The sequence below is a fragment of the Lasiodiplodia theobromae genome, assembly GCF_012971845.1.
Source record: "Lasiodiplodia theobromae strain AM2As chromosome Unknown scaffold_25, whole genome shotgun sequence".
In the NCBI taxonomy this organism is placed as follows: domain Eukaryota; kingdom Fungi; phylum Ascomycota; class Dothideomycetes; order Botryosphaeriales; family Botryosphaeriaceae; genus Lasiodiplodia; species Lasiodiplodia theobromae.
Window position 1 is genome coordinate 335,060 of NW_023336458.1, and position 21,004 is coordinate 356,063.

The 21,004-nt window shown below is 55.7% G+C and overlaps 6 protein-coding genes across 6 annotated transcripts; 4 read left to right on the forward strand and 2 right to left on the reverse strand.

The window, feature by feature from the left end:
• Nucleotides 1-4,278, reverse strand: LTHEOB_8100 (L-asparaginase ii protein; the record flags this gene model as incomplete). Its single annotated transcript, XM_035517541.1, has 6 exons — nucleotides 1-495; nucleotides 553-1,225; nucleotides 1,275-1,406; nucleotides 1,488-1,827; nucleotides 1,918-2,002; nucleotides 3,193-4,278. The coding sequence occupies 6 exons, from the start codon at nucleotides 4,276-4,278 to the stop codon at nucleotides 1-3; spliced, it is 2,811 nt and encodes a 936-aa protein (XP_035370647.1).
• A 2,303-nt stretch (nucleotides 4,279-6,581) lies between these two features.
• On the forward strand, nucleotides 6,582-7,352 carry LTHEOB_8101 (Transcriptional regulator; the record flags this gene model as incomplete). The annotated part of the gene is made up of 1 exon (XM_035517542.1): nucleotides 6,582-7,352. One exon carries the CDS (start codon nucleotides 6,582-6,584, stop codon nucleotides 7,350-7,352), a length of 771 nt encoding a protein of 256 aa, XP_035370648.1.
• A 1,670-nt stretch (nucleotides 7,353-9,022) lies between these two features.
• LTHEOB_8102 (Transmembrane protein) lies at nucleotides 9,023-10,319 on the forward strand (the record flags this gene model as incomplete). Its single annotated transcript, XM_035517543.1, has 5 exons — nucleotides 9,023-9,175; nucleotides 9,228-9,409; nucleotides 9,460-9,674; nucleotides 9,724-9,941; nucleotides 9,996-10,319. 5 exons carry the CDS (start codon nucleotides 9,023-9,025, stop codon nucleotides 10,317-10,319), a joined length of 1,092 nt encoding a protein of 363 aa, XP_035370649.1.
• Nucleotides 10,320-11,082: 763 nt separating this feature from the next.
• Nucleotides 11,083-13,391, reverse strand: LTHEOB_8103 (DNA helicase PIF1 ATP-dependent; the record flags this gene model as incomplete). Its single annotated transcript, XM_035517544.1, has 4 exons — nucleotides 11,083-11,129; nucleotides 11,175-11,581; nucleotides 12,076-13,115; nucleotides 13,371-13,391. The coding sequence occupies 4 exons, from the start codon at nucleotides 13,389-13,391 to the stop codon at nucleotides 11,083-11,085; spliced, it is 1,515 nt and encodes a 504-aa protein (XP_035370650.1).
• Nucleotides 13,392-13,610: 219 nt separating this feature from the next.
• LTHEOB_8104 (rRNA-processing protein fcf1) lies at nucleotides 13,611-14,255 on the forward strand (the record flags this gene model as incomplete). The annotated part of the gene is made up of 2 exons (XM_035517545.1): nucleotides 13,611-13,646; nucleotides 13,707-14,255. 2 exons carry the CDS (start codon nucleotides 13,611-13,613, stop codon nucleotides 14,253-14,255), a joined length of 585 nt encoding a protein of 194 aa, XP_035370651.1.
• Nucleotides 14,256-19,767: 5,512 nt separating this feature from the next.
• On the forward strand, nucleotides 19,768-20,538 carry LTHEOB_8105 (Macro domain containing protein 1; the record flags this gene model as incomplete). Its single annotated transcript, XM_035517546.1, has 1 exon — nucleotides 19,768-20,538. One exon carries the CDS (start codon nucleotides 19,768-19,770, stop codon nucleotides 20,536-20,538), a length of 771 nt encoding a protein of 256 aa, XP_035370652.1.
• Between the last annotated feature and the right edge of the window lie 466 nt (nucleotides 20,539-21,004).

Consider the following 21,004-nt stretch of genomic DNA (forward strand, 5'->3'; position numbering starts at 1 on the left):
TCAAACCTGCGAACTTTCCACAGAAGACACCGATGATGCTCCGTCACTCCCCTGACTACCGCCCTCCTCCGACCCACGCCGCTCCTCCTCATTGACCGCAGGTGTCTTCGCCTCCCCCTCCCCCTCCTCCCCCTCGACCACCACCACCACCGCAGCATCCTCACCCTTCTCAACCGCCAGCAAGCGCGGATGCTCCCTATCACCCCCCTCCCAATCCAGCACAGCAAGCACTTCGCCCTTGGCCGTCCGCGGCACGGCGTCGAGCGCGTGCGACCACGTCCCGACGCCGAGCTCCTCGTGGGCGAGGCGCTGCAGCTGGAGCGTCTCGTTGGTGCACCACTCTAGCCTTGCGTAATCCTTCCAGCCGCGGCGGCGCTGGACGTAGCCGGCGACGGGCTCGAGGACGGCGGAGGCGATGATGGTGAGCGTGCCGAGGACGAGGATGAGGCTGAGGCCGAAGAGGGAGAAGGATATGTATGCTGTGCTGAGGATTTTCTGTGGGGGTGTTAGTGGTGGGTGGTGGGCTGGGGGAGGGGGAGGGGAAGGACGTACCTGGCTGTGACACAGGGTCCGTTCTTCTGCGTTCGCCGGGCTGTGCACCCACTGCAGCATCCTGCTGTCCGACGGCCCCGTCGCCGTGTCGAGGAAGAGCCCTTGGATGGACGCCAAGCTCGTCTCGAACCAACGCGTCACGTCCAGCTGCCACTGGTTCGTCGGCAGCGGCCGCTGTATGCCGACGCCGAGGCTGCTCCTGGACAGCAGCGCGGCGGTGCCCAGGTTCTGCACGATGCCGTACGGGCTGGGCTTGTTCAAGATGGTGGACTTGAACCAGTCGAAGCGGTTGGCCGACGCCGTGTCGCCGCCGTCGAGAAGAGCTCCAGCCTGCGTCCGCGCGTCGTTGGAGCTCGTCAGCGGCGTGCATTGCTGACGGTCGGCGGGGAGGCTCGTGTCGCAGAACTGCTCTTGGTCGGTGCAGGCTAGCGGGGACGCGACTTCGTCTTGGCGGTAGACTGCTTCCTTTCCGACTACGGATGCGTGTTGGATGTAGCCCTGAAGCGTCGTCGCGCTGTACCAGTCGTCGGTGGTGGGCGCGCTGAAGATGATGCGGTTGGCGGAGAGGAAGAAGATGTAGATGTTTGCGTCTTTTCGGTGGAGGGCAGGCGTCGGTTCGAAGGTTGAAATGTTTGTCAGTATTGAGCCGTTCACTTGAAGTGCTCTTGCAGAACTTGATATATGTCAGCGAATGTCTTTTGATCTCTCTGGGAAAAACTGACCCTATATCGTAGTCTGTTGCTGCCGCCGTGAAACGTGTTTGAGTGGATTCCCAGAAAAAGTCGTTTGAGTATTGATAAGTAAAATTGCCAGGTTGGAGTACTGCTGGACCGTAGTCGTATCTCGTGTAAGACCTGTCACTGGAAAGGTTCCAAGTACTGGTGCGGCCGGCTGTCACTAAAGGTGCGCAGTGCAGCACGTTTCTGTATTCAAACCTCTGATCAGGCGGAGAATTGAGACCAAAGTCTTCATGGCTGTCCAAGTAGCCGGTATCGAGGAGCAGGTTTCTGTCATTGCTCTTGCAAATTTCTTGTTCGAAAGGGCAGCTAGCGTTCGTCACGACCTTCACGGGCAGTCTCTTCTTGACGAAGGTGCTGCAAGCTAAGACGCCTGTTGAGTTCGATGCGTAACACTGCTGAGCGTAGTTTGCTGATGTGAAAACGTCTCGATAGGTGTACGGTATGAAAATGCTCTGGAGGTCCGAGCTGTTCGTGTTGAGGCTATAGTCAAGCCAGCCGCAATGAGGGCTCGAGATCAGAGCCTCACTATTGGCAGCTATCCGGGAAGAGAAGCCGCTGGCGAGCGCAAAAGCGGCAAAGAACAGAACTGCGAAGGCTAGAACGGGTAGTAGTCGCCGTTTCCAACCTTGCGCAAGGCCGCGCCACGCCCAGGAGAGTTGAAAGAGGGTGACGAGTGCAGAGGTAACGTTGGAAGCGTTCCGGAGTGTGGCCTGAAGCTGATGGTAAAGACCATCTCGAGGCTGCGCAGACGAAAGGGCTTGATGGAGACCAAAACAACAGATTCGCCAGGCACGGGTACCCACGACAGTGACAAATAATGCAATAAAAGCGATGAGCAGGTTGGTGTCGTCACGTCTCAGGGTGAGTGTCGCCCCGAACACAGAGCCATGACTCCAGTCTGTCCAGACTCCCGTCCGGACAGTGTAGAGGGATTCTGAGCTGGCAATGAGATCGACAATGGTAGATGTTGAAATTGACGGTGCAATTCCATTCCGATATGATGGAAAGCGCAGAAAATATAGTGCATGATCTGGGCCTTGAAGCCTGGCACGGTCTTGGACCCCACATGCAATACATCCGTGTAACACGAGATATGACCTTGTCTATAAAAACCCATTCAGCTCGGAGGTGCAGACTATCGATTGGCTTTCCGATGATGACAAACCTGTATCGCAGTCCAGGGTGGGTCACCAATCGGAGTCATGAAGTGGGGGAAACCCTGGCTGTCAGCACCTCAGCTCGTCGAACCCTGCGAACCTCGCAGAGCATTTGCTATCTTCGGTGGTCCGCTGTCTGTTTTTCTCCCCTTGTCATGATCCAAAAACATGTTTTAGCCCCACATGAGACAGCGCAGCAGCCCAAGGACGGCAACAGTCGGGCGGGCCCGTCTGTAAGCACAGCAGGCCATGTTGCCATTATTACCTTCATCAGACATGGCGCGCACGGAGCTGAAGTTCAGCGGTGGTGGCCAAGACTAGCTGCTCATACGATATCTGGGAGTAAGGTAGCAATTGCCTGCTAGCTTAGGCTTGGCCTGGACACCAGAGTTCTCGTATTAGCGAGGCGGCGGCGCCATTGGGGGGACGATAGTAGTGCCGTCTCACTAACATGACGCCTTGGGCCCGAGAACAAGGAGAGGCCAAGCAGCCGTCGGAACACTTTCGCGCTACAGCTGTCAAAGGGGGAAATCACCAGACCCAACTATTTTTCGTTAATCGCCCCAAGTCCAACTCTGAGGACTCAACCCCACCCAACCTCTGCACCAGAACCACCGTGTTTAAAGCGTAGTAAAACTTCAACGAAACTATAAATTAAGACTTTCTCTTATTGCTATAATAACAGCTAAGTGGTCTAATTGGTCTAATCGTGTAAATGGCTACCCATCACTGACAGCTCGTACCTTGAATTGAAAGGAGACTTTACCGGTAACAGCACCCGCAGTATTCACTCGTTCTAGATGATGAAAGCTCGCCAACTTCTGGCGCATATCTACGGTGCCAATCTGCAGTTGCTCAAGAATTTCAGCCGCCGCAGCATAAAGAATCTCCTCATTCCCATCCTCTATCTTGACCGCAATGCCAAGAGCACCTCTCCGCCCCGAAGCCCGTACGCCAACCCCATAACACGCATCAGCCCCAAGCTTGCCAATCACAGTATCCCCAAACGCCTCCATCAGAACGGTGCAGAACCTTCCTTCCCCGGCAACCATCTCCGGATGCTTGACCATAGCGTCGAAAATGCGCCCCATAGCCTTCGCCCGGGAAGACGCCTTCTCCTCCTCATCCTCCTCCTCCTCGGGACCCTCTCTCCTCACCACATCCGCCGCCTCCGCAACAAGGGCATAGTTCCGCGCCAAGCACCGCAGCGGGCACGCCAGCGCCGGCAAGTTACACCCATCGACCGCCCACGCGACCTGCTCCGCCGGCAAGCCACACATGTCCGCGACGCACTCCCTGACGCGCAGCTGCATCGGGCTGTCAGGCAGATGGTACGTAGCCGCCCAGTCGCCAGCACCGCCAGCGAGGGCCTTCGCCCCCGCCAGCATCCCGACGTGCTTCCCCGAGCAGTTATTGCACAGCGGCCCCGGCACGAAGTCCTTCTTAACCCACTCCCTGTTCACCGCCTCCGACAGCGCGGGGTGCCCGCCGCAGCGCAGATCGCTCTCGCTTATACTGCCTCCACCAACGCGCTCCAGCATGTCTCGGGCGCGGGAGATGTGCCGCTCCTCGCTGCTGTGCGAGGAACAAACGAGGGCGAGGTCGGCGGCGGAGAAGTTGTACTGGTCGAAGGCGCCCGTCTCGAGGATGGCGAGGGCCTGGGCGGGTTTGGCGGCGGAGCGGGCGAGGGTGAGGCGATGGGGGTTGCCGACGGAGTAGAGGAGCGTACCGCTGCTGGAGACGATGGCGGCGTGGATGGCGTGTGTGTTTTCGATGATGCCGCCGCGGTCGGTGAGGATGAGGTCGGTGGTGGGGGGGAGGGATCCCATAGTTCTGGGGGAGGGGGTTTGAAGTTGTTTGGTTGTGGGAGAGGATGGTGAGAGGGGGTTCGGATTGTGTTGATCTGGGTGACTTTCTCGGAACTTTGTTGTTTGGAAGGCTGGATGCTTGCAATGGCTGGTAGGTTAAATAGCACGTTTTGCGTGGAAACTAACTACGCCAGGAGACATCCATAGTGCTGGCGTACCACAAGGTATCTCCGCGGAGAATTGGCATCCATAGGATTTTGTAGCATCTGCTTAACCCCGGATATAACCGCAAAATACAGGAGCCGGCGTCAACGGCGCCAGAGCTCGACCCTACAGCTAACGTGCATTTCTTCTAGAATTGAAATAGAACGAGTGCGTGCGTGACACATCGCTTACGCCATGAAGGCGACTTTAGATGAGTCACAGATTCGGTGTGTGCTAAAGCCTCAACGCCACATCCGGACTACCAAGTTTTTTGTCCATGTGCTTAATAGAATACGATCCGCTCGCGTCATTAATTATCTCTTGAACTCCGAGCCGAACCATTGATAATTTTAGCGCTTGACACAACCGTCTCGCCAGGAGCTCTTGCATCACACAGTGATAGCAGACATGATGAAGCTAGCCATCTAATGCACTCTTGAGGAAGTAGGCACGCGGCGGTGGCACTTTTGTTAAGAAAGTAAACCTGTACAAAACTAAGTCATGAGTCTAGACGATTATGTGTCCTTCATAAATGACATACATTAAGCAGGTTTCCTTCTCTAAGAATCCTTTACAAGCAGATTTCTCAATATCCTAAAGGAAGCTGGGCTGGTTCGAGGGAAGATGTGGTGATGATAGTTACGATTGTTACGTGCTGAAGAGCTCGGTATCGGACTTAGGACTTAGGACTTATGCATTCGTAGGTCATCGGCTGGGAGCGCGTAGGAATAAAGCCAAGCGTCCGTCGATGGCGCCGAGCTTAATGATCCGAGATTCATGATCCGCCCTTCGGATGGACTTTCTTTTAACGGAAAGTCCCTATTTAGAGCTCCGCATGATCGTTTAGGGTTCGACGAGTGATCTAGGTGCGGCCATGAGTCATCAAACAGGAGAGCATATTAACTTTGCCACCGGAAGGACTGAACCCCCGCACAGAAAAAGGCGCAGCGGGTACAAACACAGGAAGGCAAGCAAGGCATACCAATAGGCAGATTTGGTTGCGTAAAGCGGCGGGACAAGCACTAGACCAAAGGTAGGCTAAGCCGATCCGAGAACGGAGAGCCCATCGAAGGGTGACCATCATGTATCCCTCTCTCTTCTCTTCGTAGGCCGACTGGCTGGTAGAGTAGCAGCCCATGTAGCGTACATAAGTTATGACGGAATGGCGTTGGTGTGAGGCCCAGTCAGGGAAGAAGTTGCGTCGTCAATGCTCAGAGCAGAGAATAGAAGGAAATAAGGGTTGTGAGATACGGTGACAAGCTGGGGACATAAGAGGGTTATCAATTGCGACAGCCAACAGGGAATGTGAAGCAACACCGTGTAGGTAGACTCCAGTTTCCTTCGCAACTCAGCTGAAACTTACGATCTTCAAGAAAGTAGCAAGGTATGCAATACCGTAACAAAGCAAGGAAAGCAGGCTACGTGGCCGTGGCATCTAGAGCCACTTGGATCAACGCCGGAGATCAGACTGGCCGACACGTAAACGCGCAGATTGTTTCATTCTTCACAATATCGAACAAAATGATCCCCTCTTTCAAGCCCCCGAATCCTTCATCAGACTCTTTTGCACAGGCCAACCGACTGGAGACCATCATTGTACCGAGAAGCTCTACCGGCGCTAAGGCAGACCTCACGCATCTAGCTTACCCATCCTTGTGCAACCCCTAAACGCCGCCATTGACGCCCGGATCCAATGAAAAGCGTTCCAGCTAACTGTCAATTCCATTTCCGCGGAGATACACTTCAAAGGTCCTAAGACATCACTGCCGACCACGGCAGAAGTCTCAATGGTGGACCGTGTTATGGTTCTTAGCTAATACTGTTGACTTGATTGGGTCCAGAATCCTCTAGCTCAAGGACAGGGCAAAAAGCTGCTCGGCCCGTGGGAGTCATACAATTGTTTTCAGAGTGCATATATTGCGAACCCCCCATGCTCCCGAATGCCTCTTTTCATCAGGCAGACCCATCAGCATTGCAACGTAAGGAACTACATTCTTCCCCTTGTACAGCCACGTCCCATTGACACAACGAGCTGCCCAGCGGTCAACTCAGCCCTGAACACCCCCTCAAAGCGACACGAACGCACCGCCGCAGTCCCACTCGACCCGTCCGTCGCCACCATGTTCCTCCCAGCCATCCACGCCGAACACGACCTCCCCACCCTCCACGCCTTCATCCGCGCCAACCCCCTCGGCCTCCTCACCACAGCCATCCACTCGCCGACGCAAGCCTTCCCCGTCCTCCAGGCCAGCCACCTCCCGTTCGTCCTCGACGTTCCCGATGACTCATCGTCCTCCCCCTCCGACAAGCCCCTGGGCATACTGCGCGCCCACATGGCGCGAGCGAACCCACAAGTCAAAGCCATGACAGAGACAATGCAGCCTGCTGGCGGACAGCCGCAGGTGCTGGAGCAGGACGTGCTGATCCTCTTCAACGGGCCATCGCAGCACTACGTCACGCCGAAGTTCTACACGGCGACGAAGCCAACAACTGGCAAGGTGGTGCCGACGTGGAACTACAGCGCAGTGCAAGTCTACGGCAAGCTCAAGCTATACCTCGACGCCAAGAGCGACGTGACGCAGGCGTTTCTGGACACGCAGATGGCGGATCTGTCGCGCATGTGCGAGACGAGCATCATGGGGTTCGCGCGGCCTTGGGAGGTGGATGATGCGCCGGAGGCGTTTGTTAACATGAAGAAAAAGGCCATTGTGGGTATTGAGGTGGAGATTACGAGCGTGGCGGGGAAGTGGAAGATGAGCCAGGAGATGGGCGAAGGGGATCGGAAGGGTGTTGCTGAGGGGTTTGAAGGGATCGGAAATGAGGGAATGGCGGCCGTTGTGCGGGAGAGGGAGGATTTGATGCTTAGGAAGAAGATGGCAGCTGCTTCGTAGAGGGCAGTCTTGCGTCAAGATATTCAGATCTTCTACTACCTGACTATTTCCCGCTATCTGATACGGTCCAAAGCGGGTTCAGAGCAAGAGGTTGGATTACTATCAAGAGATTGTACGGGTCACGACGTTAATTATTAACACGGCGTGCTTCGTCGAGACGATAAAGAACGTAGACGGAGGCTGCTTAGTCTAGTCTGAAGCTATCTTGCCCACGTCGGGCCCGCCGCGATCTGGTGACACGCCGCTGAACCTCACCCCGCGTGGGCAGAATTATTCTCCGGGAACGTTCTGGGCCTGTAGTGAAGGCTCCTGGCTCCCCTATATGTCGCATAACGACGCGCACTGTGGAGCGCTGATAAGAAATTGGTCTCAATTAAAGCAAAGCCAGCGCCATTTATTTCTATTACGGTGAGTGTCAATTACTTAAAATGTCACCGGCATGTGAAGAGCTACCGCAAGCTAGAGCACGACGGCCCGACCTGCCGGGCGGAGTCTAGTCCAGGAGCTAGTATACAACGCCATAGCGTCTGCCGGAAACGCTAAACGCCCGCCCGTCAAGATACTAGGCCCCATCTTGTATAGTTATATAGCAGAGCCCAGGCTGCATCCGGAGATAAGCCTCGCAGCCATCTCTATAAGCCGAGACCTAGCCCTTAGCTACCCGCAGGAAAGTCTAGCGCTCTATTTTCGTTTCATTTAGCCTTAGGCATCGCAACATCAGTATATCAGCACTCTACGACAGCCCCTACTATACAGTGCGATGCAAAGCTATACCCCTAGTAAAGATTACGATCCTTCTGCGGCGAATCTCGATTTCCCGAGTCCCACGGATGACCTTCGCACGGACCTGTGGCCAGCGGCTTACGTGGTGATCTAGGTTAGCAAGAAGCTTAGCGCTTCCTTAGATCTGGATTTCCTCCCGCACCTCAGCATCGTCGGTCACAGGATTCTAGTCTCCCCTGTTCATGGTTCCGCAGCATGTCCAGTGCTCTCTAGCTGTCCGCGTTGTTTTTCGACTTCTCAACCGTTCTGAGCGACATGATTCCAAGCTGTTAGTGCCGCCCATTGGCTGTCACCCACTACAACAGCTACACAGTTGTCGGGTTGATGTCACAGTACATGCATTCGATATATGGCGGCGGCGACGATAATAGCCCGGCTCGAGTTGGACCGTCCTCGTCTTATGCGGGAGGATTGAATTCAGTTAGATTCGTTAGCTGAGCAAACACTTTGCAGTAGGTGCAGTGATCGGAAAAACATAGCCGGCACCGATAAGATGCTTCAGAAGGCCGTGGCTTGATCGTGCTGCACCGGCTACAGCACTACTAAGTCGATGTCACCTTCCCCCTGAACTACCTAAGCCTCTTCGCAACTCCGCCCATCAACGTAGCGGCCACCAGCCGTGTAGGAACGAGTGCGCTACGTCCCGTCCCCGCTGGATCGACTATTCACAATGGGATTCAGATCCTCCGGCTGGGGCCATCCCGGGGAGGAACCTTCCCCAGCTTCCACCAGCTTCTACAACACTAACTCCGTTAGCCGCAAGCCCCTAGAAGTTGTTACCTCTTATTTAACCTGTGTTGCGCAGGCACTTCTTTCAGCTTCATCGCCCTTACAGCTCCTCGCCCTCTAATAACCCCTACAGAGACCCTCGACAAGCATTACCCACCATGGTCTACGAGAGACTAAACGACGTGCCCTGGTTTCCGAACCACGATGTCCAGATCGGCGTCACCGTTGGATATCTGATTGCCCTGTCGCTGATGTCCGTCATGGTGTCTTCTCGCTTCCCGCTTGTCAAAACCATCCGCGCCATGAGCAGAGTACGTTTCGTGATCCATCTGCTCGAGGCTCTCTGCTGACACGCGTCTATAGTGGGAAATGTCCTACTCTAAGATCACCATCCTCATCGCTCTCGCTGCCAGCTGGTGCTACATCTTTGTCGGAGGTGTGCTCAACCTCGGAGTTGGCTTGAGCCAAGGCATCAGCGAGTGTTCGCGCGGCATCTTCCTCTGCACCTGGTTCTACACCACGACTAAGCTTGGCGTCTACCTTTTGTAGGATACTCGCCCCTTATTGAATCGTTCGACAGCTGACTTGACTACAGTCTTATGGAACGTGCCTTCATCGTCCGCGGCGGTGGAATCCGCCTTAAGTCTTGGCACTACCGCTTCAATTTCCTCCTGATGGCGTGCTGGCTCACCGTCTTCATCCTGCTGGAGACTGGTCGCATCTATGATCTTCGAGGGGATGGTGTCTGTATATTTGGATGGCAGTGGTGGGCCCTGATCCCTCTCATGTCCCTCGACGTCTTCGTCAACTGTACGCTCTCCTGCTCTTTTCAGCTCCGTCAAATTCTGACACTCCCTAGTCTATCTCCTCGCTATGTTCGTCGTTCCCCTCTTCAGGAACCAGTTCACAAATCCCAAGCTCCGCACGCTCGCCATCAAGTCCATGTGGACCTCTGTTGGCTCCGTCATCGCCACCATCTCCAACCTGGTGATGTTGATCATGATCGACGCCCCCGGCTGGCTCTGCCTAGCATCCTGCGGCGTCGATATCTTCGCCAATGCGATGCTTCTCTTTTACGTATGTCTCTATCTGTGCTTTTTTGCCTATACTTCTTCCACTTACACTCTCCAGATGACGCGTACCCTCCAGAAGGACGACAAGGAAGCCAAGGCCACCTGGACTGTCGCCGCGTACCAGACCCCCGACTCTGAGCGGTTCGGCGACAGCAAGCGCAGCCGCCACAACACAATCGACGACGACGACGATGACGATAACGACAACTTTGAGATGCGCAACATTAAAGGCGGAACCGTCTCTACTACCTGCGAGCATCGCGTGAAGGGCAACCACTCCGAGCCCAGCATCAGCGACTCGGAGAGTCAGCGCCACATGGTCCCCGAAAACGGCATCTATGTCTCCCGTAAAGTTGATTACGACTCAAACTTAATGGTATAGAGTATAAGTTTAAAACACGTCTCTTTCTACCACTGTACTATATTACTATTACAGCTCTACCTTCTAGAAATATCTTTGAGATAGTTAGTATAATAGTAAACTTTTTTACGAAGCTTTAAAGTTACTCTTTATTTCTTTATTATTTAGTATAATAATATATAAAACTTTTTATAACTTTTGTTAAACTAATGTTGCACTGGGTGATGGAAAACGAGGTAGTATTGTCGTCACTGGATGAGTGGCATGAGGACTGAGTGGGTGGCGCCTTTATACCCTGCTCAGGTGACTAAGCTAACTACGGCGCTGCTACAGTACATTGTGCAACAAAAATAAACTAAAACGGAATCTTTAGCTAGAACCGTTTCTATTCCGCTATCGATCCGAGAGGCTGCGACCCTATTTCATCTCGTTCCGGGTTGCGCTATCATCGTCTATATTCCGTGGAGCCTTAAAAGTAAACGGATCAGAAATTTCTCCAGTCGGGGAAGCAGATATCGGAGACTCTGTCCGTGGCCTGATTCCGGATGCTGCCTCGTTTGTTGGAGAGTTCTGCTGAGTACCTGACTCATCTAGGTCCGTGACAGTCAGTTGTGAGCTGATGTATTCCACCCAAAGGCTCTTTTGAGCCTTCCGAACCACGTCTGATAAGCTAGTTTGGATTCTATAGTAAGGCTTGGTGAGCTGAGGGTTTGTCTTGAGCTCTCTTGCGAACAGTTCGCGAATCCGACGGAGTAAATTGGTGCGCTGGAACGTGTCATAGCTCTCAACCACCTGTAATGCCGAGGGCCTCCACTCGGAAGCTAATGAAGGCTGTTAATAAGGCAGCAGCAAAGAGTTCTAATGAGACAGACTCACCTATCAATAGTCTTGGGGGCCGGTGGCTGATAGTCTCCTTCGGCAGGTTCAGACCGTCATAGAACGCCCTCACATCCGGGTGCGCTCTGATCTTGGTCGCCTCGAAGTTCCGCAACCGCAGCGCTTTAAACCCGGTCGCCCGCGACAGCGCGCAGTACGCGATGCCTCGCCGGTTTTCGCTCCAGCCTTGAAGCAGGTTCAAATTCACCGGCTCGATCGTGCGGCCCACTGTCTGCTCGACGGCGAGCGCATACGCCAGCACGAGCGGCACCTGTATGCGCGTCGACAACTTCGCTTTCTCGTTGATAGTCCACTGCGCAGGCCGGCACAGCACCACCCGCGTCGCCGTCGTGCCGTCGCTTTTTGCGGGCTTCTGGAAGAAGCGGACGACTGGGTAGAGCTGCGACCTGTCTTTTTCCTTCTTGTGGTGGCGTGATTTCTGGGCGCCATTGCCTTTGCCTTCAGGGTTTCCAGTGAGTAAATCAAAATTTCAATCTGAAATAATTTCGCAATTCAAACCACATTAATCCTCGATTTACTAAATCGTCAGGTTTATAAGTAAGTAAAATAAGTTCTTTACGTATTTATAAAAAGAAAGTAATAGTATTAAAGCGCGTAGTAGTCTCTTTCTATAAGTAATAAAGACCTATCTAACTAAGAATACTTATAAAAGAGCAAATAAGAGAGCTAGAAAGAGTATCTTATATTAAGTATATATAGTATGCGTCACTATATACGCCACCCGAAAATCGACCCATCTAATAATAATCCTTACTAAATCCTTATTAAATCGTTGTTAGTTACGTGTAAATCATTTGGTTAAACTAGTGTTAAATCAATTTGAGATCTAGAAATTGCAAACCGAGATTCAGAATGGCTTAAACTGTTTATATTTACTCACTTGAAACGCTGTTTGCCTTCGTCGCCGCTCCATTGCTGCGAGAAGGCTTGCTCGTCCGCGAAACCGACGACGCGGCCCACGGAGCCGCTCACGAGCCCGTAGTCAAGATCCTTGATGAGCATGACTTGTGCGCCTTCCTTCAGGTCAAGAACCCCCGGGGGTGGGCAGGAGGACAGCAGCTTTGCGCGCGTGTCTGAATCCGCGACCTTCCCGCCTTCCTCGGCAACGTACGTGTGGGCTGTGCTTTCGATCAGGTCTAGTCGCCTTGTGTTCTCACGGTCTGCTTTATTGCGTTGAATTAACAGCGAGACAGGCTCTGGGCCGTCATCGTCGTCGGGTGACTTTAGAGGCCTGTCCAGCTGTTTAAGCCTGGAGCTCATCTTTTTTGAGACGACGCCCTGCCATATATCTCTCAGCATGTTGGCGAATGATGGGTCCTCTCCGAAAACCTCAGTCAAGCCAACCGTATGTATCATGGCTTTCCTCCACGACTCGGCTTGGAAGCAGAACTGCGGCTTGCCGCTATACTCGTCCCGCAATTCTGGTGGGATCTGGCAAAAGTCTCCGCCGAGGATGAGCTGGATTCCTCCGAACGGCCGGTCGTCCATCCGCACCTTCCTGGCAATTTCGTCGAGCGCGTCGAGAAGCTTGGCAGGGATCATGGAGATGTCGTCGACGACGAGGGCTTTGACTGTCCGCCAGCGTTCAAGTTTTGTTGGGTGTTTGTGGATGTGCGCAATCAGCCCTTTGATACCGCTGCTGGTGAAGTCATGGATGTTTGTGCCGCCGATGCTGTGTGCAAGGCCTGTAGATGCAGCCACAACAACCTTCTCCTGGCTGTACTTGGCATCCAGCAACTGGACGAACTCCCGCAGGAGACATGACTTGCCGGACCTCGCTGGACCCGTGATGAACACGTTTTGTTCCTGATGTATCGCCAAATCGAGCACCAGCTGCCACGCTGGGTCTAGCCGCGGAGAGGGCTCCGGGTGATTTGCGAGTTCGATGTCTTCCTGACTTGGTTCACGTTGGACGTTCTCCTGCGTCGCGGTAGAGCGTTGCCGAAACGAGTGATGGGATGGCGAGCTCGCGCGCAGAAACCAACTCGACTGGCTACCATGAGTGATTGCGCCACCAACAGGACGTGGCGTGGATAGACGCGTTCGCGGGCGTGATGTCGCGAGTTCCGCCACGAAACGCGCGCGTAAGGTGAGACCAAAGTTCTTTGGGAATGGCGGTGCTGCTTCACACGCCGTAATGGAGGTGGCGTTGCTGTACGTCAATTGGCGACGAACGAATGTTTTGGTTGTCGCCATCTCCGAGCGATCAAAAGGCAGAGCGTACGGCCCTCCTGAAAAAATGATGTCCGAAACATTTGAGTCGTACAATTGTAGACACGGAGGTGTAGTCGACGCGCCGCAGCCATTCCCCGAACATTCCCGGCTTAGTCATAAAAATTTATCCAGCTGCAACACCGAAACCTCGCGACTTTGGCCTATCGCTCTTCACTCCCCACCCCCCTCCAACATAACAAGATGGGTAAAGTCAAGAAGACAAGAAAGTTCGCCCAGGTCCGTGACCATTTCACGCACCGCCGCGAGAAAATCCGCCTCAAGCTGACGCAATTCCAGGTGAAACGGGTTCTAAGCGCTCGCGACAGCCGGCTGCAGGCAAAGTCGGCGGCGGCCAGCAAGCAGCAGCAAGAAGACGCGGACCGCGCCGCCGTGGTGTGCCGCATCCCCCAAGCCCCCTCCGCCATGTTCTTCCAAGCAAACCAAGCGCTCGGCCCGCCGTACCACGTCCTGCTCGACACGAACTTCTTCTCGCACACCGTCCGCTCCAAGATCGAGGTCCTGCCGGGCCTGATGGATCTGCTGTTCGCCAAGTGCGTCCCCGTCGTTACCGAATGCTCCATTGCAGAACTTGAGAAGTTGGGTGACAAGTACCGGCTGGCGCTGCGCCTGGCCAAGGATGAACGGTGGGAGAGATTGAAGTGCTCGCATTCCGGGACGTATGCGGATGATTGCATTGTTGAGACTGTCAAGAAGCATCGCTGCTATTTGGTCGGTACTAACGATAGGGACCTACGACGGCGCCTAAGGAAGATACCAGGTGTTCCTCTCCTCGCGGTCGGGAAGGGAAGATATACTGTCGAGAGACTACCTGAGCAATTTGCGTGATTCAAAGAAGAAAGATGTTCGATACCCAAGGCAAATTAGCCGGTTTCCGGGGCCTCGTCGGTTCTGCCCGACCTTCGAGAGCACCCAGCAATTTATCGGAGTCTCAATGGGCGTTTAGGGATACTCTTTAGTCGGCTTTTCGTTCACTCGCGGTCCGGCCTTATGGACACTGATCAATGAGGCTGGTTGAAAAGATGCAATTTGCAAAATATCAACCACTTGGCATTAGCCTCAAAGCAAGATTCAAACATGCAACATCTCTGGCCAGGCTTTCGGCCAGACCCTTGGGTGGTAGTCTACAGGAACTCGGAAGGGATAGCCAATTGCGAAAGTTTGAAGTTTCAAATCAAATCAAAATACAATGTTCAACACGGGCTCATACTGAGTTGGTTTGGTAGCCCATCGCTTAGTTCTTCGTATGTCCTATTGTGAAATGCTCTGATTGATTGCCAGGCATCAAATATAACATGTATACCGTACATGAACTCGCATCAGAATCCATGTCGGCACTCTTTTCTCTCAAAAATCATTGAGGGCGCACTTTGATATCGAAGCCGTTGGTGCAATGCTTTCACGTCTTAAAATGTTTGCTGCACCCTCCCCATACCTACTGTAGCACTTACTATCACTAGGCAAAAGCACACAAGTAAATGATCGAGCTCTTCACACCCAACATTGCAACCATCAACGCAAACGTAGAGAAGGACAGTTGTAGCATCGACCCAAGCAGGACCATACGTAAAAATAAGCAAGCCGACCAAAAACGCACGGGCAGGCGCTTTGTCTCGCCCTCGGCACCCGCATCGCAACGGCCCCAACGCACCAACAACAACAAACAACAGCGTCCCCACCCACATCTCTCGACAACGCTGGAACAATCCAGCACCAACGATGACGACTGTAACCGCGCGCGAAGCCTCCACCTTTCTCTCTCTGACGCAACGGTCACGCCCAACGCAACTTACCCGCCTGCAAGCTGCTAACTCAACCACGACTCCAACCACCCGGAAACCAACGCAACAACCATGACGCAACCACCAAAACAAAAACAGCAAAGAAAAGAAAAAAAAGCAAACAACAAATGACGTCTGCCCTCGCCCTTCCATGGCCCTTTGAGGGTTCCCGAGGGCCAGTTAAGCTTCGTCGAGTGGATACATCTGACTCGCGCGCACACCGCTCGACTATCGGTGTCGAAAACCCTCATGATTGACGAGTCGTGATGTGTGGCTGGGGGGCATGATGTCAGTAGCAGAGGATCACGATTCCATCAGATGCGCGAGCGGACAGGTGTGGGAACTGATCTGATTTTCTTGTGGGGTCCTGAGGAGGGAGGAGCCGGCAGACGGGGACGGTGTGGGCACAGTTGGGTGGGGAGGCCATGAGACCCTGAGAATTCGCCAAAATAGAAAGTGAGCGGCGGAGGAACGAAAATCGTGACCACGATGACGAGAGAGCTACGCTGTCCTCTTCGACGGCCCCGATGACGGAGAAAAAAAAAACGTGACTACAGAGCTGCGCTGTCCTCTCACGCCTTTTCGACATGAAGAAAAAAAAATGCGTTCTCGAACGTTGGTCAAAGCGTTCTATTCGCTGGCGGACTGGTCGTCGGAGGGTTGGGATTGGGTGACACGAATCGACGAATGACATCAGGGCATTGCGGTCTTGGATGTGGTTGGCGGTGCGGCGGTGCGGCGCTTATCGAAACAGGCCTGGAAGGCATGGGTGTGGCACGAAGGCACGTGGTTACATCCAGCAGCAACGCGGTGATGATCATCACCCAACCACAGAACTTTCTACCATCCGACTCTCAAATCTTGAAACTGCACTGATGGACAAAGCGTGATGTCAGTGAACCTCGAGATGGAACCCAAGAGCACAGCGGGACAGCAGGAATAGGAAAAGATGTGGCACGAGACTGTGTTGGCTGGCCAGCTGTTCAGTGCTGGACCGTTGTCCAATCACGGCGATGGAAAGTCGTTCAGCTCTAACGGAACGGATTGGGTGGTGATTGACGGCACCTCGGGCGAGGTCACGGGACCGAAGACGTTTCCGTTCAGGAAGGCAGCAATGTTTGTGGTGCGTTGCCCGGGTATCTCGCGTGTCGAGTCTCGGCCCCTGGATGCTGCAAGATTGTGTTCGCGAACAAACCAGCCAACGTGCCAGTCACCACGCCGACCAACCAACGAACTCACGGGATACGAAGGGATGCGTCATCTTCTAGGAGTGCGAACCTATGAGTCGAGCACAAGGAAAGAACACAGCCCTGACGGACCGTCCCGTACCTTGCAGCCTACCCATGTGGGTTTTGTCCTGCCCATGTGGGTTGCTTCAGCCTTGCGCTCAGCAGTATGCATCACCCAATGAGGCCGTGGCGTTTAGCGCGCGTGCTGCCATCGAAGCAGTCATGGAAGCTTCCTCTGACGACAGCCATTATCGCTTATTTCGGACGCGGGGTAGCAACGGTCTCGAAGGCCGCGGTTACACGCTGGTTCCTTGGTTTCTGTTGCCATGTCAGTGTTGCAGTGCGAAGAGCCCAGGAGGCGAGGCATGTGAATTGCATTCGGCCTACCCCGCTCCGATCGCGTAGAGGAAAGCTGCTGCCTACGGAGCGGACGTAAGGAAATTCTTTGGAGCAGGGCAAGACATAGCGAGGGCCGAAAAAATTGCAATGTTGTGGTTCCGGAGACGGCGCGGGGTGGTTGGGCTGCCACTTCATCAAACATGCCATCTGGCGCCCAACTTCCCCTCCTCATGCATGCTCAGAATCCTCCTCGCTGGATTCATCAGCCGCCGCAAAGTCCTGACCGGTTTCGTCGCAGAGCCTTACTGACCGGTTGTGACTGTTTGCATCCCCCCCTCCGGCCAGGTGTTGGCGAGGGTGACACGCCGCACGCGAGACGCGTCGGGCTGCGGGGACTCAGACAGCAGGCAAAGGCTGACAAAACCCAAAGTTGCACGAAAGCCGCCGTCTGAAACCGGGCGCTCTCGAAACCGGGCGCGGTCGCCGTTACACGGTCTTCAGCAGACGATGTTGTGACGGCGGGATGAAGCGAGAATACGGGCCTAGCTGAGTGGTTGCACGGCGTGCTGCCCACGTTCTCTCAGCCTGAGGCAACCCGCGCCGGCGGAACCGTCAGTGTTTTGCAGGGTGCTTGTTTCAACGCGGGAGATTTTCACACTGGCTCGATCGCGTCGTCGATGATGCGACGGGCCGCGGACTAGGCAGAGAACCGGCCGGAACAATGTGGAGAAGTGTGGAGATGCAACCTTATCGGATTGATTGGAGCCACGCCTCGCGAAGTTCCAGAACGAAGGCCGAGTGGAGACGGGCAATCCTCGAAAATTAGAAATGGAGCCGGGGCGGATGGAATTGTCATTTCCGGGTGACGCAGCGAAATGGGGTGAGGGTTGGGATGACGCTTCCAGATGAAGCGACACGCTTGAGCAAGGGTGACGTCGCTAGAACGAAGAGGGAGGCTGGCAGGCTGGATCGAGAAACACTGTGGAGACGCGCTGCACGAACGAGAAGCCTCGTCAGAAGACACTGCGCCCGGGCAACGCGGACGGGCGTGACCTTGGCGGGTGGATCCACGGCTGACGATGGGCCGCGGTGGTGTTGCAATGGCAGAAACGCCGGGCGCGGACGGCAAGCTTGGAAGCGACGAAACGGCGTAAGGCTTAGATGAGCGGGTTGACGTCAGTTGAGCCGCACGCTCGCTGAAGCGATGGCGCAGCCGTCAGGTGCTAGCGAGCCATGGCTGTGCATGGCCCGTGCAGGCTGGGGAACGCGGCGCGTAGACGTGTTCGTCGCGTCAGTCGGGGATGGCCGAGCGAAGCCAGCCGCGCTTCCGGTTCGTCGAGCAGAGGCGAATGGCGGCTGCAGAAGCCAATACCCACCGGTGAGTCAAGGGAGAGCCATAGGGCTACTAAGCAGAAAAGTGACCTCTCAGATGTACCGACGCGCTGTGCAAACATACGTGGACCGCGTCGAACGCTCCCGCATCTCGTGCAGACGGATCCGCTCGGCTCCCGCGCTGCAGCGGCCAGAGCGTCCCCATAGATGATCAGGGCACCTGCGTGAGATGCGTGGAAATTTTTGCGTGACTTGCTTTTCGTGTGCATTGCGGACTAAGTTTGGCGCGGCGAATGGCGATATTGGACGCGCACACGGCGGAGCTGAGTCAACTGCTCGAGCGCGGCCGCGGGTCGCACAGCCAGTGCAGCAGCACGCATCCACAGGCTGCCAGAAGCGCAAATTCCATGATGATGCTCAGGTCGGCATGCCGGCTGTCTGCAGCCCCCGATTGCGATCGAGCGGACCCCTGATGCAACCGGTCAAGCTGATGCAGCATGTAGCTGCAGCCACAGGGAGGTCGAATTCCAGAACGGTCGTGTGGAGTTTGACGACGGACCGGCCCTGGCCCTGGGGTGCAGCGGCAGCTCGGGCTCCTGCGGGCGCACAGAAACACGCTGTCCATTGCAGCCGGTCAGTAATTGTCGAATGACTGCGCTGCCGTGCCTGCCAGCATGGCGGGAGGATTGGTGCGAACGACAGCCCAACAGCAGGCGCAGAGCGGAATGTCTCGCGTCTCAACATGCAACTTGAGGCCTGGACGCCTTCGGCCGCAGCCCTAGCCGGCTTGGACGTCGACAAGCAGAGGCTGAGCACATCGGTCAGCTTGGCTCTTGAAAAACTTCGCCCGCAGCCACTCATCGCCCACCCAGCGCCCCCGCGACGCGCTAGCACCCCCGCCCATGCCGCTTCAGGCACAGTAAGCCCTAGGCCTCGTCCGGTGCACCTCTCGTACACCGTCTGCCGTGCTGCCATCTCCAAACACCACCGCGCCACGCCGCCAGCAGACCAAACCCGAGGCGAAACTTCCCAAGAAGGTTGCGTTTGATGGCGGTGCGGGCCACCAGCTGCCCGTGGCGCGTGCGGCCGCCGGCTGCTTCCAGCGCCCGGTGCCGGTGTCGCAGTCATCGTCACGTCGCCGCCGCGCACCAGTCACGGCGTTGCTCACCGCGCGGGCCAATCACGGGCGCGCGCTGGCCAAGGCGTAGACTGGCAAACGCGTGCGCTGGTGGCGCGCGCTCGGGGGGAGGGGGGAGGCGCACTGCTTCATCATGCGCGCGCAGCAAGCAGGTCGGCAGGCTTGGTGCGCAGAGGCCTGATCGGCGCCGAGGGCTGGGGACAGGGCGATGCAAGTCCGTGCAGTAGTGCGCCCCAGGCACCCTGGTCAATCTATACGTACGCCATGCCAGGCATCCAGACCCATGCTCCTCAGAAACATGCCTACGCCTACTACATATATTTCCCGGACGACCGCGCCCAAGGGTCCCGAACTATCACACCATCAGTCGCGTCTACAAAAGCCCAAACGACCCTCCTCATTTCCTCGAGTCAGACCCACCAACAGCCACTGGCCCGAGAGCACCATCACACTCACACTCACACCCGGTCCAACACTACCAAGCGGGCCGGCCCATTTTGCATCGACACCCCTCCACCTCCATGCGAGTCTCCTTGGCTCCGCTACTTAAACCCAGCCTGAAGTCCAACTTCACCACCATGCCTTCCATCCACCGCCAATCCGCAATGCCTACCGTCGTCACCAAGCCGGCGGGCCCACGCAAGGAGCGTGTGGTCGGCTTCGTCAAGGGCGAGGTCACTGGCATCTCGCGCCCCGCCAACATCGCCGAGTCCTGGGCTCTCTACGACTTCGAGATGCACGCCCGTGCCTGCGCCGAGTGCCGCAACCCCTACGACGTCCACCGTTCCGGCCGCCAGCTCTGCGACGAGGGCCACCGTCTGGCCCAGCAGGTCGCGCACTTCCTCTACATGAAGCGCGACGGCGAGGCCTACAGCACCGAGGAGGAGGACCGCCAGGTCGTCCGCGTCGAGATCCAGCCCACGTACGAGGAGGCCCGTGGCCTGCTGCGCGCCATCGAGCGCGGCATCAGGCACCGCCGGCAGTTCGTCAGCATGGACCGCTCCTACCACATCGCGCCGCGCCTCCCGCTGCGCACCAAGAACCAGAAGCCCGTGCAGCCCGTGCAGGTTGAGCAGGCTCCTGCTCTCCCGCCGAGGCCGAAGGGCAACCACGAGCAGTACGAGTGGCCCGCCTCGCCGCGTCAGGCGGTGATCAACGTCGCGAAGCGTGGCTCCCTGTACGAGTCCGACATGGAGGAGCAGCGCCGCAACTTCGCCAAGTACAACATCGAGGTGCGCGAGCCCTCGCACCGGGACATGCGCGAGCACCGTCACTCCGGCTACTACCGATGAACGAATCACACGCACGAGAGATGTCTTTGATACGTCTTTTCTTTCCTCTTACCACATCTATCACCATTCACGATGATCACGACTACGTCACCGGACGAGCCAAGGCGCGGGGCGAACGACGGGGTATTCCTTGAACCTCCCAAAACATTTTCGACTTGAGGGGTCAGGCACCGGCACCACCGGCGACGCCGTTGCGCACAGTGGCCGGTGCCACGGGCCAGCCGACAACGAGCAGCGGCGGCCCAACCAGCAACCGGGGTGCCCGGGCGAGACAGGGCAGCAACAACGCGCCCGACGATTCTCAGGAAATTGTCTGAGGGGCTCTGTGCGCCTCATCACCATCATCGCACTGTTTTCATCGAAGCAGCGATCGCATCACAAAATTTTTTCCTTTGTCAAATTTGGAAGCTCCACCAAACTCGGGTGTTGAGCAGAGGAGGGTCACAGGAATGACGCAGACCGGGGT